This window comes from Halichoeres trimaculatus, unplaced genomic scaffold (genome assembly GCF_033239565.1).
Source record: "Halichoeres trimaculatus isolate MK-OKI-2021-1 unplaced genomic scaffold, fHalTri1.1 fHalTri1_scaffold_7, whole genome shotgun sequence".
Lineage (NCBI taxonomy): Eukaryota > Metazoa > Chordata > Actinopteri > Labriformes > Labridae > Halichoeres > Halichoeres trimaculatus.
Window position 1 is genome coordinate 11,793,255 of NW_027437185.1, and position 20,968 is coordinate 11,814,222.

At 41.0% G+C, this 20,968-nt stretch overlaps 1 protein-coding gene across 2 annotated transcripts in view; it reads right to left on the reverse strand.

The window, feature by feature from the left end:
- The window catches only part of psd2 (pleckstrin and Sec7 domain containing 2), a 43,302-nt gene extending 23,292 nt beyond the window's left edge, over positions 1-20,010 (reverse strand). The window contains exons 1-3 of one of the 2 annotated variants that reach the window (XM_074673794.1): positions 19,565-20,010; positions 8,360-8,887; positions 5,839-6,597 (exon numbers count right to left, since the gene is read on the reverse strand). In XM_074673794.1, coding sequence (XP_074529895.1) covers positions 5,839-6,597; positions 8,360-8,835 — 1,235 coding nt within the window. In that variant the 5' untranslated portion in view covers positions 8,836-8,887; positions 19,565-20,010. The remainder of the gene's footprint in view (positions 1-5,838; positions 6,598-8,359; positions 8,888-19,564) is intronic. The other variant, XM_074673795.1, reaches the window with a different exon arrangement.
- Positions 20,011-20,968: the final 958 nt, after the last annotated feature.

A 20,968-nucleotide genomic window follows, 5' to 3' on the forward strand; every position in this document is an offset into this window, starting at 1 on the left:
GGAGGGCTGAATACTTTTGAACGCCACATTTTTCAGTTTTTTATTTGTAAAAAAATGTGAAAGTCATGTATAATTTTCCTTTTACTTCACAATTGTGTGCGACTTTGTGTTGATCTTTCACATAAAATGCCAATAAAATATATTTATGTTTGTGGTCAGAACGTGAAAAAATGTGGAAAAGTTCAAGGGGTATGAATACTTTTTCAAGGCACTGTATTTGTAGGCCAGCTTTCTTCTTAGAGATGAATCCAGACAGAAATGAAATGATTGCCAGTTATTGGTTAGATACTGAAGGTCATTCAACTGTGGCTCTCACCTAACTTTGTGATGGCTTTTCTACATTTCATAGGCTGTCCTAAGCTCTTAAGTCTTGAGAAAGAATGGTGGGAAAAAAAAAAACAAAAAAAAAAAACAATATTAAACTGTCAGTGTAAAATGTAAACTTCAGGCTCCATTAAGTAAACCAAATGCCAACTAAAGCATATTCACAGTTAAGAGACCAGTAGGTTACATCATGGTGGCATGGTACATCCACCGTTATGTAAAAAAAAAATGGTACAAGACATTAAAGGTTTTCTTTTTCAAAGAAAAAACCAGATGAGTACAATCTATATAGCTGAAAAGATGGGTGGACTTATTATTTACAAACAAATGTAGGTTTATAAATGAAAATTATGATAAGTAAAAACTGTAAAGATAACCAACAAAAGAAAAATCAAAGTTGTTTTATGAAAGTTTTTATACAATACTGTTAAGGGATATAAGTTAAGTAAAAAAAATCATTTAATAAAAATTAAATAGGTTTTATTTTGTAGAATGTGGCTTTTCTCCAGTTCAGACACAGGAAATGTCGAGAGACATTTCAGAGGAGAAGAGCCTGTGGTGAAAAGAGCCTCTTGAGCCGCAACAGTCAGCGCTACAGTGAGACTGTGGGATGTGTCATTGAACATAGAGAGGAGCTATAAATAGGGGTAAATCTATTGGTGCTGAAATGATTCAGTCAGTGTGTGTGTCTGTGGTGGGAGAGGAGAGAATTCATACGAATTACTGCTTCTGTTACAAAAGTGTGTAAGCATATACTAATGTCTATGTGTGTGCGTGTGTGTGTGTGTGAGTGTGAGACCACATCCCTGCCTGACTGGAAGCCAGGAAAGGATAATCTGTAGGATGTTTCAGCAGAGCTATAGAGCCACGCTAAAGGTTTTACTCCCATGGTGACATTCTGAGAGAGCCGTGATAATGTCTGTGCGTGTGTGTGTGTGTGTGTTTGTGTGTGTCCGTGTGTGTGTCAGTGTGTGTTTGTGTGTAACTGAGAACAGAAAAGAGGAACGATTCAGAGCGTGCAAGATAAATATGACAGCTTCCAAATCTGTGTCACTGAGCAGGCATTAGGATGTATGAGCATGCTGCACAGTTTTGTTTATGCATGCATGCTGCTGGCCAGGGTGTCTTTTTGTGTCTTTTTTGTATTTTTTTGTGTCTTTTTGTGTATACGTTTCAGCTTTTGAAAGAGTAAATGAAAGAGATTAATCCACACAGCAGAGCTGCTTTCCTGATATGGAAACAACTGCTCTCCGCTTTTATGTTCCCTGCTTGGGCTTAGATCTGGTGAGCTTGGGAGAGGAACACACGCATGCAGCATATTCTCTGTGTGGATACACGTGTCAGAAATATACATTCAAATGTGCAGCAGATACTGCACACGTGTACATGAGCATGGTTCACTTCCAGTGCCATGACTACTGAATATTAACTTGAGCTTTGATGTGACTGATGTGTAAATTGATGCACAACAGGTCCAACAGGTCGTATCATCAAGTAGGCAGCATTTAATGAGATAGATACGCTTAAAGTGTCTTCTCTTCATGTCACACTCACTAAGTCAGGCACACACCAGCATTCATACCCTGATGGCAGACTGAAGTATGTTAAGTGCTCACACACACACATTCCTTTACTTCAGCTTCCAGTGACACTTTCTGCACAGCACAGAGGAGCACAGCTGTATCATGAAGACAACCTGACCAGATGATTAAATACTGAATGATCAGCTAACACACCACATGAAGAGGAGCCTGAAATGTTTGATGACCAACAATCAGGTTTCTCCCATGCATAATACCATCAGAAGTTTTCTCATACAACCTAGAGGCAAGACCTGTTTATAAATTTCTTCCAGGTTTTGATTTGATTAAGCAAAGTTTAAGAAATTTTGGGTTTGGTTAAGGGGAATGTAGTCGAGGCGGTGTGCAACTGAGTTATTTTCCTGCAGCGTGTTGGATACACATGGTGATAGAGCTGCTGTACAAAGCATGCCACTGTTTTCCTGAGAAGATCGGCCAAACTTACACATATGCTCTCTCAGTAAAATTTAAAAAGAGCTTGCTTTGTGGCTGTACTCAAAGCAACTTATCTTACAAATAAAACATCAGCAAGTTAACATATAGATATATATGTTAACTATACTATATTATATATAGTATAGTATTATATTATATACATATAAATATTTATATAATATATAATATAAATATATTATATATTTATAAATATAATATATATATAATATTATGTATTATACTATACTATATATAGTTAACACATTTTTTTTTTCCGTTGCTAGGTGCTGCCCGAGTAGCTGCCTGTTGCAGCAGCTCTCTCTTCTTTGTCCGTTTCTTGTAGTTTTTTCGTCTCTTTTTTCGTAATCTTTCTATTTGGAGTGGATCATCACTTTGTATGATTCATTGTTGGTCATGGACACCAAACTTTTTGTGGCTTCAGTGATATTTTTACTACTTTTTCTCCTGTGTTTGTCTGGAGATCCTACATGTAACCATGGCTGCATTGTTTACATGTGAAATTAGCTGTTAGCAGCCTGTAGCATGTCAATGCTAACTAGTGTAGGGCTTGATGATTTCCCTCGAGCTGAGGAGGAGGAGGTGAGGACGACGTGCTGGTTCTCGGGTGTGAGCTGGGAGGTGACGACGTGGACCTGTCCTTCCATCCATCGTTGTTGGGAACGTGGGATCTATCTCCGGTGGGATGGAAGAGCTAGCCGTGCTAGCCCAGCGGCAAAGGGGCTGCTGGAGGGCAGAGTGGCATCGTGCTGTTCACGGACGTGGCTGACGGAGCTGACATCGAATGCCGGCCCCACATTGGAGGAGCTTCGCCAGCTGCGAGCAGACAGGATCCAGGAGACAGAGACTGAACAGACTGCTGGGGAGGCTCAGTCCTGGACCCTGTGGAGGTGGAGGCTGGCTGGGCTGGAGAGTGGTGGACGGGTTGTCGTCATCTAATTTCTTATGGACCTTTTTGCACTTTCTTTACACTTTCTTACTTTTGTTTTCTTAAATGCTGCTGTGACTCCTGAATTTCCCCTCGGGGATAAATAAAGTATTTTCAATTCTATTCTATTCTATTCTATTCTATTCTATTCTATTCTATTCTATTCTATTCTATTCTATTCTATATAGCATCATGAGCATGTTAGCATGCTTATGTTAGCATTTCCATAAAGGCATCAAGGCTTTTGTACATTGAATCAGTGCTGCTGGCGTGGCTTTAAATATTCTTTATCCCTAAAGATGCTTAAAGGTGTAAGAACTGGAATCAGACTGGTGTATCGATTTTAATTCTTATGTCTTAAAGCAAAGCATCCAGAGAGCTAACTAATAAAAGAGAGTAAAAAAAAAGGTCTGTCAGTCAAGTGGACTGACTGGATGATCAGCCTCTTTATCCAGTGCTCTGTCCTGCAGTGAAAAAGACTGCCTGTCTGTGACACCCCAAGTACCCAAAAGTGGAAGTGTGCCAATTTTGTGGCCACCCACTGGGAAAACTGGATGTAGGGAGTGAAAGCTACACAGCAGGAGAGCATTGTTGTGGAAATAAAAGAGAAGGTGATATAAAGAGGAAAGTAGAGCAACAGGCAGAGGGATAAAGGGAGGATAAATATAAGGAATGAAAACAGAGGCATGAGGCGAGAGGGAACAAATGAAGTGATAGAGTTGTAAGGTGAAGAGGAAATAGAATGGAAAAATAGAAAACTTAAGTTTAAATGGATGACTGTGTTTAGGGAATAAACATTTTAGATCAGAGTTTTTCTAATTGTAGAAACAAGTGTGTAAGCTGTATGTTCTTAACAGCCAATCCAATGAAAACATGTTTTTACTATTAGCACTTTTAACCTCTAAATGATTACAGCCCAACACTGAAGCGCGTCAACTTCTATTTGTTTCAGGACTGACATTTCTCACTACTGAGTTACACTGAAATTGTTAATACTTGTAGCTTCTTCCTTTAATATCCCTAAAAATGTCAGTTAAAAACACATGAAGGACTTGTAATTCATGATAAGCTGGATACTGTGGGTGTCTTTTAAACTTAAAGTACCCCTTTAAGACTGACTAGCAGATGTATCCACTCTAGATTTAAGTGCTCAAATGTCTGGCAAGCTGGCTACCATGGAGCAATAATCGCTCACTTAAACACACACACACACACACACTCACACTCGCTCCAAGACCCTGCTGGGCAGAGGGAAGCTGAAGACGATGATGTCATGACATAAACAATAGCTCATTCAGCTTGGCGCTGCTGGTCAGGAAGCAAGACCGTGCTTAAAGGACAACATCTGTAGACGGGGGGAGAGCACAACAAGGGAAGGACGAGGACAGTCCACATCACATCCTTGGTTCATCCTTTACTGAATAACTCTTTTTGAGAAGTAAAAGTTCTGTAAATTAATCCTTCAGTTAGAAAAAAGGTTGGAAACAAACTGTGCAGCAGGGCAGAGCAGGAGAACATGCTTCAGGGAAACAGCAGAGGCAATCCGTCAGCCCTGTAGCAGTGGGTCAGGTTACATGGCTTTTCCCATGTGGTTCGCGTTACCACATCCCTCTTGAGTTGTTCTGCATTATCCCCCTCAACAGTGTAGTTCTGAGTAAGAAGGTAGCATCATTTGTTGCTGTGTTCCCACAATTCCTCAGTTGATACATACCACGGACTGTCCCAGTGTCTCACTTGTTTACTGCTGTATGAATTTAAAGCAACGATCTCCCAAACTAAACCACTAAATATGGTTTTTGCACCCATTCAAAGAAGGCCTTCTGTCTAGCATGAACCCCTGGTTTGTGAGACGGAAAAAACCCAGAGTCACTGCAGCTCTGCTTCATGAGGCTGCTAGATTAACCAGGCTTCCAATCACAGCCCACAAAGAGAAGGAGCTACAGAGTTTCATTTATAATTCAGCCATCTCAATGTCGCTCTCAAAACATAAAAGCTCTCCTTCTGCTGTTTATTTTTTCAGCACTGTCTTTGCTCATTTGTGTTTAAGCCTCCTGTGGGAGTGTGATATTCACACCAAGGTAGACATAGCTATTGAACCATATACCATAACTTATTTTTCCTCCCTCTCTAAAGAAATTTAGGAATTTTTGCTGCAAATAACATTACACCAGTTTGTTTTTTCTTTATCAACAGCTTTGATTTTATATATTTGGGGAGTTTGTATAGCCTGCTGGGAACCTGTTTGTACCTTAAACATACTGTTCAGTCATATTTAATGATTAACAGAAACCTGTATTTTTGTAATCGTGACATGTTTAACACAAATCACAATATTTAAGTTTAAAAACTGAGGCTATAAAAGAAGGATCAATTCACGATCTTGCATCACTTTCTTCACCACAGAACAAAGAGGGATCCGTTTCATCAAAAAACTGTAGAGGTGTGTATTTATTCTTTCAATAACTTTGACCTCGGCAGCTTGTACTAGTGGTAATACTATGACTAAAAACAGGTATTCAGAAGAATCCAAACACCTGATGTTGGTCTGCTTACCTGACAGAGTTGGTCATGGCTCCACAGCCCTCCATGGCTCCTTCAGCGTCTGTATGGTATCCGTTCGGGATGGCCCAGCGGCCCGGCTGGCTCAGCACAAACTCAGACCTGCTCCCTGGTATGGTGGTTCTCAGTGGGCTGTCTTCCACTCCAGCTCCAGCTCCATGGAGGATGCTCTCTGTGAGTTCACCACCTGGGGCATCTGGTCCAACCTCAGCCCCATCATGCTCCTGAACTGTTGCAAGCTCCAGCTCAAGGGGTTCAGGACCTTGTAACAGCGCCCTCTGTTGGATGAGAGGCGTCAGTGGCGCCTCAAAGCTGACACAGCTGTCAGTCTCATCTGTGAGTGACAGCACGTCCAGGGAGTCCAGGCTGCTGTAGCAGGTCCCGCCCCTCAGCAGGGCAGACTCTACAATGCGCTCAAAAGTGGAGCTGAAGCCGTCTTTATTGTCCACCCTACCTTTTTCCCTCTCTTCCTCCAACTCCCGCTCCTCTTCCTCTTCTTCCTCCTCCTGAACATCAACCTGCTCAACAATCTGTTCAAACACAGAGCTGAAACTGTCCTGGTTCCCTCTCCCATCCCCCTCCTTTTGGATGTCCTCTTCCTCTTCCTCCACTTCTGTATCCGCATGTTCTACAGTTGTCTCAAAATTTGAGCTGAAAGTGTCCAAGTGTGGGAGAGTTTCCCTCTCGTTTCTCTCCTCATCGTCCTCGCCGCCATCATCATCATTCTCATTCTCACATATGCCATTTGCTAGTCTGTTTAAAACATAGAGAAAGAAAGATAAATCATCTTAATAACATGACACAATGCCTGGCAAATCATTCATATTCCCTATACCTCCATCATTCTTTATTTAAGGAGAAGCATGTACAATAGGCAAATGTTTTATCTGGAATAGCCACATTGATGATTGAAGCAGGATGAAAAGGGAAAGAGCTCAGTTTAATTTTCTCCTTTGAAGAGCTGTATGATAACCTGCCAAACCTCAGTGTTTTCAAATCTTTGTCAGAAGGAATAAAAATCCTTTTAAGAGCTCTCTGTGATGTGAACAGAAGTAACCAATAAAATCATATAAAAACAGCTTTATCTATATTTCAGGTTCACTCTTTTCAAATTTGTGTGCTAAAACCTAAAGCAGTGATATTTTTTATTGTGTATTAAAGGAATAGTTTGGTTTATACAGCTTTTACATTGTTTATAGAATGAAGTAGAACAAAATACTCACCCAGAAGGCTTTCCTGATCCAAGCAGTGCTTCGGGAGATATTTAGATCCAAAATCGTGCAGCGGACGTCCGTATAATGGGATCCATCGGGGCATAGACAGCGCCTCTCCTAAAACTGCATTAATCGTCCAAAAACTCATGTTTTTCACCAATATTCCATCATGGTCCGCTCTAGGTTAGTCCTCTGGTGCAGAAGTGTCACTCCAGACAGCGCTGTGTGGCTGTAATGACCTCTGAACTGACGAAGACTTTGTTTACGATTGCCCCTCCGCGCATGCGGAGTGCGACTCATTGTTTCAAGGGAAGACGGCAGGCTACATGAGGATGCGCGGAGGGGCAATCGTAAACAAAGCCTTCATCAGTTCAAAGGTCATTACAGCCACACAGCGCTGTCTGGAGTGACACAGACTGCAGCAGAGGACTAACCTGGAGCGGACCATGATGGAATATTGGTGAAAAACATGAGTTTTTGGATGATTAGTGCAGTTTTAGGAGTGGCGCTGTCTATGCCCCGATTGATCCCATTATACGGACGTCCGCTGCACGATTTTGGATCTAAATATCTCCCGAAGCACTGCTTGGATCAGGAAAACCTTCTGGGTGAGTATTTTGTTCCACTTCATTCTATAAACAATGTAAAAGCTGTATAAACCGAACTTTTCCTTTAATATGAGTTTCACTTTGCCAACATTTCCCAGCATTCATATCCAAATCATTTCCCTGTCAAACTTTTAGCATTTGCTTTATTATTACTTTTACTTTCATGTGGTTCACTGGATCCACAGACTCTTTGAAATTTGACCGTTTCACTCTCTTTCTTCTCTGACTAGTTTATTATGCAAAGCATTTTTTTTCTCCACTCATTTTGTTGAATGCTAATAAGGATATTAATAAGGTGGGGAAAAAAACTCACAGAGAAAATCATTTGTTATTTAAATTTGTAGCAGAGGAAGTGTGTGTAAAAATACTACAAGGTAACCTGAGACGAGGTAGTTCTTGAGACTGTTGTGTGTCCTAATGTTTCTGTTAATCAGTCTTCTAGACGAGTTAAAAGCTAGCAAATGCTTTTTGACAGTTCGTTTTTTTTCATGAAGCTACAATAAGCAATAAGCTACTGTGATGACCCTCGTGCTGACACACTGACATAGAAAATGATGTGAGTTGGTCTGTTGCTGGATGCTGTTTTATCTTTGCTTCATACAGCCACACCTGGACAGTTTAGTGTCGTATCTCATCACCTGAAAGCAACAAAACAGCACAAAAAAAACAGAGAGAATGAGGAAGTTCACAAACCGTCCAGCTTGTTGGGCGTGAGTTGCCCCCTCCTCTGTAGACACTTGTGTTTCTTCATTTTTCTTCTCCTCCTCATTTTCTTTCTTCTCCTCCTCATGTCCAGCTTCCTCTCCAGACGAGCAAACCTCTGTACATCCTTCTCCACTCATCCCCACCGTCTCTCCCTCTACCTCTCCAACTGCCTGTGGATCTTCATCACGAGTGCTGTCACCTTTTCTCTCTTCCACCTCACCCTCTCCAATATTCACTTCTTCCCTCCCATCTCTGTCCTTGTTTGTCTCCTTCTCCACTGTCCTCTCTCCCTCTCTGCTCGTTGCTTGTTGTTCTGCCTCCTCTGTCTCATCCAGGGACTCGTCCTGCTTTGCATGGTTGTGTGTTTCTGCAAGAGGGTCAGTGGAGAAGACGGCAGCTGTGTCTGCCTCCTCTGGGTTCTCTGGTGGAGTGGGAGAGGGCAGGGCCTGCCCCTCCTGGGTCATGGTGCTCCTCACTGAGGATGAGGTTGCTTTAGACCAGCAACCAGGAAGAAATCTGCAGAAGAAGAGAAAGGATGACACAAAGAGAAGAAAACCAGAGGAGAATGTAAAAAACAAGGAGGGGGGAAGACTGCATTAAAGGATAAGTTCAGTTTGTACAGCTTTTATATTGTTTATAGAATGAAGTAGAACAAAATACTCACTCAGAAGGTTTTCCTGATCCAAGCAGTGCTTCGGGAGATATTTAGATCCAAAATCGTGCAGCGGACATCCGTATAATGGAATCCATCGGGGCATAGACATCGCCGCTCCTAAAACTGCATTAATCGTCCAAAAACTCATGTTTTTCACCAATAATCCATCATGGTCCGCTCCGGGTTTGTCCTCTGCTGCAGTCGGTGTCACTTCAGACAGCGCTGTGCGGCTGTAATGACCTCTGAACTGACGAAGACTTTGTTTACGATTGCCCCTCCGCACGTCGTCATGTAGCCTGCCATCTTCCCCTAAAACAATGAGCTGCAGTGAGCATGCGCGGAGGGGCAATCGTAAACAAAGTCTTTGTCAGTTCAGAGGTCATTACAGCCACACAGCGCTGTCTGGAGTGACACAGACTGCAGCAGAGGACTAACCCCGAGCAGACCATGATGGACTATTGGTGAAAAACATGAGTTTTTGGACGATTATTGCAGTTTTAGGAGCGGAGCTGTCTATGCCCCAATGGATCCCATGACACGGACGTCCACTGCACGATTTTGGATCTAAATATCTCCCGAAGCACTGCTTGGATCAGGAAAGCCTTCTGGGTGAGTATTTTGTTCTACTTCATTCTATAAACAATGTAAAAGCTGTATAAACCAAACTTATCCTTTAACAAAGGCTGATAGTAATGACGTCATTTGATTATTTCTCATCTTAGCTGTGAGTCATAGAGGTCACCTTTAACAAACCGTGTGTGTGCGTGCGTGTGTGTTTGTGCTGTAGAGTGTTTGAAAGAGAAATGTATATGCCTGGAACAGTCTGCTCTGTGCACCTGATGACCCTCTATCAGCTCTGAAAGCAGGGCAGGAAAAAGTAGATAAAGTAGGAAGCAGAGGACAAGAGACAGGCTGGCAGGCACACAGACAGATTTGTTTAATAAAGCTTAACAGATCCCTGTCAGAATGATCCTGCTAGCTCATCTGCTCCATCCAAGTGGAGATTTCACAGCAGAGTAACTGTTTCAGTCCTGCTGCAATAACGCTTTGTATGAATACAGGATGATTAGATCTGAATATGTATCCTGACTGTGATCTGTTCCTTTCTTGAACATGTTCGGGCAGCAGAAACGTCTTTCTCTTTCCTCAAAGACACTCAAGGACAAACGCTAATGAGACACTCTGAATTTTTTAACATTTTTTGCTTGTGTACAAATGAATGTCAGCTGATATTACATTATTTCCTATTTGTATTTAAATCTGTTTGGAAACAATCTGATAAGCTGCAAAGCTGATTTGTTTATTAATGACTGCCAAGTCAATAAACAATGTGTTTGAGTTTGGATCATTTTTAAATCTTTGGATTCATTTATCATAACTGTATGCTGTATACAGAGATCAATTTTATCTGAGTTACCAAACCCAGCACATACAGAGAGATGGATTTAAACCACAGCTCGGATCTACAGATACTTAAAGGGGACATATCATTAAAATAAAAAAAATAAAATAAAAAAATAAAAAAAAGGGGACATATCATGCTTGTTTCTCCTTTTCACTGTGCCAAACTAGGATGCCTGTAAAGCATTTCTGCCCTCAGTACAAGTCATTTAGTTCCTTCATTGACCCACAATAGCGTTCTCAATATCCTCATTTTAGGCCATTCTGAAGATCTCGTTGAAACACTCCGTTTGGAGAATGACCTCCAGTAACCTCGCAACGCCACAGCCCTTTGTGCTCTGATTGGTCAGTTCTATCAGAGGGGCGGAGGGGGTACAGCAAGGGGGCGGTTTTTGCAGCATGGCAGTATTTACAAAATCGCCATATTGGATGGAGCAGACCGAGCGAGTTTGCTGTTTGCCAAAACTTCACCGTAAGGCATCGATAGCACTAACAAAACGGCAGAGTGTAGGATACGTCCTTTTGTATTGGACCCTGAGTCAGACCCGGACGGTTCTGCAGCTCAGGAGGAAGAAAATCCACCTTGACACAGATCATCTCAGGACGCTTCAGTGTGGTGAGTCAAACCGGTACTGTAACATGTATAGTTTATATGTGGAAATATAGGCAGACTTCACCAATAAACTATTTCTATAACAGGGCTCCATCCTGCTCCTTCACTTTTCTCTGTCTGTTTTATCCATCATGCTGAAAGTGTAGTCTAAAGATCGCCTCTACCATCAGTTCATCACTATGTTATTACCGCAGCATTATTGTGGTCCAGGTTCACGGTGCATGTCAGAACAAGCATGCAAATATCACAGTCTCACAAGTACTACGACGCCTGCTAAAACTACAGTGTTTTAACTGCTAATTCACCATGTAAAGCCGAGCTGCTCAGCAGAGCAGAGTCCCTGCATCCAGCACTCAGTCAGTCGGCTCTTGGTGGGTGTATCCCTCAGTGGCGGTTGTGTGACTAACTGACATCACAGAGCTGCTTTATCAGATTACTCCAAGAAAAAGAAAGGATCCTCGTGTCGTCATGAAGGTTGAAATCTCGCAGCCAAATGTCAATGACCTATTTTCAGAGGCATCAAATCTCGTTCTAGGATATCAGAAAAAATACAACATCTAATTTTTTGAAAATTCAGGGGGTGAAAGGTCTTGTTTTCAAATTTATAATATTATATGTAAGTATTAAATCAGGCATCAGCATGATATGTCCCCTTTAAAATGGACCTTAACAGCATAATGTCACAGTGTCAGGTCCCAATATAGCCATCAATGACTAAAAATATCACTATTCATCAATAATCAAACAGAGAAGCTCTAAAAGAGCTCACATGTATGAGCTTATTCTCTCAGTTCTCTTCTCTGTGACACAAATGGAGCTGAAGGGCAGCTAGAAAAACTAATAAGGCACATTTTTCATTACACAGCCAAGCTCTGGTGAGGTAGATGTTTGGATTCTGACAGCAGAGCACAGCCAGGAATCAGGGCTGTCGCCTAAAATGAGTCTTCAGCAACATTAGATCTGTGCTCTGCTGAATCATCTGCAGCAGGGGACTTAAAGCACAACTGCAGTGAAATATTAACTGGGATTTAAGCTTTTCTGATGGCACTGGCACGCTTATAATTTACAAATGGACCCCATATGAACTCACTGACTCCTTCCAACTGACTGTGGTTTCCTCTGGAGATACACGTAGCATTTATCTCTTATTTTAAGTCAGAGTGTGAGGAAGGGAAACCACGATGCTGATCGAGAGGAAAGATAAGCGGCTGACTCGGATGCAAGCCAAATCTGAAGCTCTGATGTTGCAAGAGCTTTAGTTCGACCCTTGAGCATCAGGACACCACAGGCAGACTAAATGTTTCATCAGAGCTGGAAAAGATGATGCAAATTATGCAGCTCAGGAATTAAGCTTCAGGAGGAATTTCTCCTTTATTTCAAACTCCTCTCTGAATTACGGCAAAGCTTTCCTCTTTGATTGGAACTTCATCATGTCTGCCTAACGTAGGTTATTTTTACAACAGAGGTCTCAATCCCTGTGGTGAATGGCATTATGGGAACAGAAAGCGTATTGGTTTTCATCTTGTAATGTATACAGTGAAATGTATGGAGGAGTGAGAGTGCCAAATTACAAAAATAAATCTATAAAAGAAGAAAATAAATAAATGAATCAATAAATAGATTATATAAGAATCTATAAAAGAATAAAAAAATAATTTTAAAATATATAAATATCTATAAATGAATAAAAATGAATTAATAAAGTATATAATAGTCTATAAAAGAATAATAAAAAAATGAATCAAAACATAAATCATATAAGAATCCATAAAAGAAAAGGCTAATAAAAGTATTAATATAGAGACAAATCAAAAATTAAGTAGAAAAGTCCTTAATAAAGAAAGAAAGAAAGAAAGAAAGAAAGAAAGAAAGAAAGAAAGAAAGAAAGAAAGAAAGAAAGAAAGAAAGTAGCTATATAAAGTGATATTAATCAAAAAATAAACCCTTAAAAGAAAAGGCTAAAAAAAAGTATAAATATAAACACGAATAAATTAAGTATTTAGATCAGGAATGTGGCTGCGTCACAAGAACGGGAGGAATCTCAATGGAGAAGAAAGATGGCGGCAGAAAACTTGACTGAAGAACACTTGGAAGTTAGAGAACAACATAATTATGATGGAGAACATGTTTTGGGGACGAGGAGGACATTAGGTAAGTGCTGGTATGTGCGCTTTGACCTACACAGACTTCGATGAGCTTGTGTGGCGAAATCTTGAGAATGTAAACAAAGCATATGCCAACATGTTTGTCCTTCTTCCTCGATACCCCAGACACAAAATATGACATTTTAACACAAGGCCTGATCTAGCCGGGCGGAAGAATCGAAGCTACATAAGTCATGTTTTAGTTACATTCTCAAGATTTGTTCACACAAGCTCGTCGATGTCCGTGTTGGTCAGCGCAAACATAACACCAACACTTTCCATTACGTCCTCTACCGTTCCCAATACATACTCTCTGTCCTAATCGTTGTGTTCTGTAATTTCAGCCAATCTTAAAAGTTCTCCTGTCCAAGGTTATAATAGTTTTGGATTTGTCATTATAGTTTAGTTTTAGTTAGTTTTGACATTTTTTCCCATTACAGTTTAGTTTTCAATTAGTTTTAGAGCAGGTATTCTAGTTTTTATTTAGTTTTGATTTTTGCAACAAGGCTTAGTTTTAGTTTAGTTTAGTTTTTTCATACCTTATTAACCAGGTGCAGGATTCAAAAAGGTCAGAGTAAATATTTTGTCATACTGTTTATTTTCAAGTCCAACATAGTGCTCATTGCTCAGTCAATGCTGATACCGAAATGTTGGCTGCTGCCTTAAACACATGAAAATAATATAAACTTAGTATAAAAAATATAAGCGTCAATTATATAAAATAATGTTGACATAAATTATTTTGACATATATTTGACATATATTTTTCTGCGCATATTTCCTTCGCTTTTAAAGTGACATTATAATGTGATTTGAATACTTTTATTTATTTGTCTTTATATTTATACTTTTATCAGCCTTTTCTTTTAAGGCTTTATTCTTTGATTAATATCACTTCATATAGCTACTTTCTTTTTTTTTCAGTGTGAGCATTATAAATTAAACATCAGGATCACATCAGCACTCATTCATTACATGTTTTCACACTGAGCACAGAGTCTCCACTGATGTCTTTAAATCCTCCTCACTCCGTCAGATGAAAGTATGAGCAACTTTAAAGATGGTCTGACTGATTCTCTTTGAATTCATAATCACTGAGTGACCTACTATGTAAAATTGTGAACGTAGGAATGGTGTGCGTTATCTATTAGTCACCACTCTAACTGTCTCAGTTTGCTCCATTTACAGAGACTCCTGTTACCACGTCATGTGGGTCATATTGGATTAAATAACTGAATCATACCACTTTTGGAAATGCTAAGCTAAACAAGTGGGAAAAATTGTGGGTGATGGCTTCCTTGTTTAAATAGCTCATGTTTCAGAGTCCGCTGTCTCCCCACAATCATTATCTGTTGGTCTGGACCAAACAATCCTAAACTGGAACACCAAATATTCTAAAAATTTCCCTCCGTGCCTATTTTTGTCCATATTCACACGCATGCAAACAACCACAACTTGAATCTGTTTATGCAATTACACACACATGCAAATGCACACATTAACTCATGGTCAATTACACACTCTCTCTCACACACACGCACGCCAACTACACAGTGACACATCTCCATAAATGGAAACAGTGCACAGTTATGAAACCAGACATGGAAAGTGGGAAATCTCTCTCTCAGAGTCTCTTGTGTCCTTTTTTTTCCTCCCACTCTCTCCTCTTCATCTGTTTCACATTATGTTTTCTGCTATCTCACAGTCTAGCTTTGCTCTCCACTGTCTCTACTGTCTCTGTCTCAGCCTCTCATTTTGCAGTAATTGAGGTAAGTGGGTCTGAGCCAGGAGGAGAGAGGTGAGCAGCGCTGCAGTCAGCTGCTGAGGAGAGAGACAGCACACGTGCTCAGACACCTCGCATGGATGGATGGATGGATGGATGGATGGAGATACCTCAGACAATGACAGAGAAAGAGTGTGAGAGGAGATGTGAGACTGCACTGTGTGTGTGTATGTGTTTTATCTGTGTATACAATGGCCATCAGGAGAGACTCATTGCGTTTCACTTCTGTCAGCAGAGCACTGAAGCTCTTAAGCCTTATCAGTTGTCTTTATTTATGATCAAACCATCTGCCAATCATGTGGCCACAACACCAAAGCTGAAAACGTCTGTCACATCAAAGCATGAAGCACGACAGAGGAGATGAGGTTAGATGACCATTTCACCATTAAATAGCTTTTCTTTGTCCCTTGCTACCTGGATATCCCTCCTTTCTATGTGTGCGTGCTTATGTCTTACTTCAAAACGAACCTCACCATGTAGACACACATTATGGTGTCATTTAGTAATCAATGAGCACAAAGCTGAAGTTCAGTGGGTGCACAGTAATAATTTAGACAATTATGACTCCAGCCAAAGTGGAATTTGCCAACACCTTGCAGAGCAGCAAAAAAACTGTCATAATGTCTCTGCAACTGAACCGCCTTGTTTCTGGTGCACAGACACAGAGGCTCACTGGTATAGAGTCATCGTCATTGCTATCAGGAATACAGTCATCATAGCATTTCTTCATTTAAGATATGAATACTTTGTAACTTCAGACTAGAATCTGGTACAGTATAGAAGACTCTCCAGGACTCCTTCAGAATTACACAGAACTAGAGATCAAATCATGTTACATGTTTTGTAATAAACCAGTCAAAATTTAGTCACGTTGTGTGATAGGAACTTGTAATTAGGCCTGTCACGATAATCAATAAATCAATTAACCGAACGATAAATAAAAACGTCCTGGGTAAGTTTGCCAGCCTCGATAAACTGCTTGTTTTCCTCCTCTCTTTTGACCAAAGAGGCTTAATGAGAACATGGCTCACTACGTCTATCTTTCCTAACATCGGGGTGCATAGGTTCTATAGCGGATTTAGCAGATTTATAGCGGAGTGAGCATCTGTCAAAAATGCAACCTTTGGGGTGAAGACGGAGCTGCTCGCGCGTACACACGGAGAGAGCTGAAGCGAGCGTCCTGAGGGGTAAGGAGGAAACACACGCTAATATGAGTGATGGCATGAAAGATACGGTTCTTAAGCCGCCTGCCACAGTCCCAGTGTGGGAATATTTTGTTTTTTATCTGAATGAACAAAGTGTGAGCTCATGAACACCAACGAGCTGATATGTCGCATTTGTTTGAAAATAGTGGCGACGAAGAAGAAGAAGGGGAGGTGCAGCGGAGCCTTGTTCTTTGACAATCTGCTCTTACTGAGGCTTTTGGTCTGCAAAGTAAATAGAAATAAAAGCGTCAAATGGTGGGCGCTCAAAGACAGCTACATTGCCAAAGAAATGCAGCCTTTCAATACGGTTCAAAGCCAGAAATGTTAAAAATGTTTGACAGACAGAACGGATTGACTGGGAAAAAGTACATGTTACAAACAATTCAGGAACTGTATAAACTCCCTTTTATTTAGGCTATAGTTTTTATTGTTGTTGTTTTTTTTTGGAGTTTCGTTTTTTCTTTAGAGACAGGGTCTATGTTTTATTGTTTTTGATTAGTATTAATTATTTTCATTGACATTTTTTTAGAGTCCATTTCATTTTCATTGTATTTTTTTCTCTTTCTTGTTTGTTAAATTTATCATATATATTTTTTTATTTTATTCAAAAGATCCTGACCTTTTAATTACAGTTAAATACTCTTAAGAAATTGAAGTTTCCTTCTTTTGATATGGTGTACTCACTTTATTATCCCATTTATCATAATTGCATCAATGAAAAAATAGAAAAAAAAATCAAAATAATATTGACAAAAATATTGTTTATCGGCAATAACATTTTGGAAAATTATCGTTATTGTGACAAGCCTACTTGTAATCATCATCCATCCTTCAAGTCTGTTCATCTATCTGACTGTCTATCTGGTGCTTGTTCTGAGCTCTGCTCTGCCTGCCTGCAGACAGTCTCATTGGGCATCGCTGTCTGCCTCTTACCCAGAGAGAGTGGTTAACTACACTTAACTTGTCTGACCTTGTAACAGTGGTAGTGTTTCCCACATTCATTAAAAAAAAGCGCAGTCCTCTTTTCAGCGCTGTGTCCTTGTGCACCAAATTTCTTGCGAACTGGAACAACCACAGCACCGGGAAGTGATGTGAAGGATGGTGATGATGCTCCTTTCCAGTCAATGACACTGAAGTGGTTTTAAATGCTCAGATACATTTGATAAAATGTTAACAGTTCTACAAAGCTGGGATTCTATAATTCATCTTTTTCTTCTTGCACAGCTTCATCTCCATCAGGGAAATCCATGAGAAAGCACACAAATGAGTACATTAAAGTAGCAAATAGGCCTCTAACCCAGCCAGGAGAATCATAATAGACATCTTAATACCGCATGGTTAACCCCTTTAATTCATACACAGAGCTAATTAGCATTCAGAGCACATTTATGAAGGTAAGAGCTGAGAGCTGATGGATGATAACCACACCAGGAAACTAGGAAACTGATCAAAACCACCTCTCCTCCTCCTTCTTCCTCTATCATAGACATGCTTAGAAAAACCCACTGCAGTCTACAGCACCATAAATGACCTACTGACCCTTTTCATAATATGTAGACTTGATGCTGCGCCAGCTCTGCAGCCCCCACACACACACACACACAGACACACACACAACCACAAAACAGAACAGAGATATAGTCACCTTTCAAAAATGCTGTTGTGTTAGACACAGATGTAGACAGGGGGAGGAAAAAAAATCACATCCTGGTTGTAAGACAGGAAAACAGGAAAATAAGGGGCTGGAAGTGGTCCAGGCTAGTCTGGCTACAAGTCACAGCAGATAGACAACACGGCCTCCAACTATAGCCACAGCAGCCTACTGAAGCGTAACAGTCACCCAGCTCCCCTAAATCACCCAAATATGTCACATCTATGCTGTCAAGGTCAACAACTCACTCTGAAAGCATTCATCTGAATGCAAGCTCCTCAGTTATGTGGTGCTTTATATTTATTAGGTCATTTCTGGGCACTGCTATTTTGTCATGTGGCAAGACTCTTTATTTCACAAGCATCAGGTCACACAACGAGCCATTAAAAGCATCTGAATGATGGTGTGAAATCAATGTCAAATAGCAATTCAGTTGGAATCCCGCTCATATATTCCATAGATACCTTTTCATGTGTGAGATATTTTATCTTAGGGGTCTGGTTCTGCTGTTTCTAAAAGAAAAATGCTGACTCAACAAAATAGTTCAAGAATAAAAATAACCAAATAGAAAAAGACTGATACAGTTGGGTCAAGACCAGCTGTAACTGTAATCCAATATCTTAAATTGAAGATGATAGCACTGTATGACTCTGAGCCAACACCAGGAGGAGCAAACCAATATTGGAGACATGATTAATGTCCATAATTAGGATATTAGTCACTTTGCTGAAGAAATGAAATATAACCAGTTTTTAAAAAGCCACTCATTTCCTTGTAAGTGCAAGAACACCTCATTGTTTTACTGTCAACAAATACTGCATTTCCTTTTATACGCTGGTAGGATCTGGAGTTTCTTTTTCGTTATGGGTGATGATGGTTGTTTTGGGGGCTTTCCTCCAGCCAGGTGTGAGAGTACAACTCCATCTGAGCTTTGTTATAAGACGTGCATTCAGGATAACATGATGCTATTTAAAATCTATAATTAGGTCACTCCACGCCTGGTCCTTTTCTCCAAACAGTCTCCAAAAACAGTTAAAAAGACATAAACAAACAACGGCTACACAAGGCTTATTGTCTCTATCCCTCACTCTCCGTGTGTGTGTGTGTGTGTGTGTGTGTGTGTGTGTGTGTGTGTGTGTGTGTGTGTGTGTGTGTGTGTGTGTGTGTGTGTGTGTGTGTGTCCACAAAAGAGAGAGTGAGTGCACTGCGCGAGACAGCCATGTTCTCCCAGCCTCCTCGAGCCAGTAACCATGACAACAGGATGGCTGGGAGACACGGTTCAAGCTCAATTGAGGCCGGTGTCTTTCTTTTCCTCCAAAATAGACCTTGGTCGCGATTCAAGATCGACTTGTCCCCCTAAAAGCGCAAAGGAAACGCTTTTCTCATTCTCTTCTCGATCGAGAGAGGAAGAGAAAACACACACCTCTTTAAGAAAAAAAATCCCACGGCCCCCACGGTGCATGTCTTTCAGCCTATATTAGCTCCACTAACGTCCTACAGCCTGCCGGTGTGAGTAGGCTGTAGGCTCTGTGTAGCCTATATTTTAGCTCGCAGCGAAAATACAGGACACGAAACCCCAGCCTCTGTGCCTGCTTCGTTAGTAAATTAAAACATGGTTTCCTAACATGAGCTCTAAAATGTGCTGGCTAAAGATGTTCTGGCGCTAACACAACCCCACTAGCTTAAACACTCAAACATTTTACATGGTAGCGTAGCTGTAACGTATCGTTTCTACACTCACCGGTGAAAGGCGTTCAGTTACAGGCTGAAAGAGGAGTTTTCCGGCGGTGCTCCTCACTCTCCCACTGTCTCACATCCACACCGGGGAATAACACTGACAGACGGCTCTTCCTCCCTCCCTCTCCACTCAGCGTCCTTCTCCGTTGCCCCCCTCGCGCTGGTTTTGCGCGTGCGACCGTTGTTCACGGCCGCCGCTGCAGACCAGCCGAAGCTCGTGTTGTAGTCTCGCGCCTACGGAGGTCCAGGCAGCGGAGGGTGATTACTGTGCGAGTTTTGATGAATGGACGGATGAGCGGAGGAGTCCTATCCGTCTCCTCCTCTTTATGGAGCCTCGGTGTGTTTGAATGGCAGCTGAGAAATCCTAATTCCGCTCCTCGGACTGCTCCGGAGCAGCTCCACTCTCCTGTGGTTATCGCGCTGTGAACGGGACGTGTCTCGAGGGCCTGTTGATATCAGACACTGTAGCCTGCAGAGAAGATTAGCGCTGACAGTTATGTTGACACAAGCTCTCCCCATCTATGACCACAACTGTTATAGCAGCACAGTCTCCAAATAGAGCAAAATATTATTCAAACTTGTCTGACTCTGGCTTCAGTGGTTCCAGACTGAGGTCCAGAGGTGCACAGAAGGCAAGGTCCACAGTGTCCTCAGAAGGATGGGTCAAACAGACAATTTTTTTTAAGTTTTCACCAGCTATTGACCGTGGGATGTTATTTGGTGACAAAAGTCTGGAAATTGACCAGAAAAACAAGCCATGCAGATGATTTACAGACAGTCAAATAGTGCTGTCCAAGGTCTAAAGTCCTGCAGCTGTCATATCCTGGATGTAGCATTGGTCATGCTCTGGTTTGGTTTTAGATAGGAATCTGATGACCGCGAGGCAATCCGGACTGAAACATTGGTCCGTTGTTCATTGTTAGATATTTAACTCAATAAGTAAGATGAGCACAAATATGTATGAGCAAATAAACATATGGTCATCAAGGAAGGCGGAGACTAGGTACCGTGCTTGCATTATAGCCTCAATATATCACCGACAAATGATACATAACTCAAGTATCCTGGCATTACAGAGGCCTTCATCAGTTTCAGGCTGTTTAGCTATTACATGTCGAGTTTGTTGTTATGTGATATGTACCAGCCACTTAGTCTGACCTACAGACTGAACCATTATGTGGCGTTCTGACAAAGATACTGAATTTAAAAAAAAGGAAAGTCAATTTTTCAGGATAGAGCCAACCTGCTCATTCTGTGCAGGGTCACAGCTTTCCCAAATGAGTAATACCATTAAACCACTGAAGGGAAGGTTGATGAAGAGTGTTCAGCTTGTGTTTAAACTTTATCAAAACCTGAAACCAATATTGTTATTAGGATTGAAGTTGGCTCGAGTATCTACATGACAAAG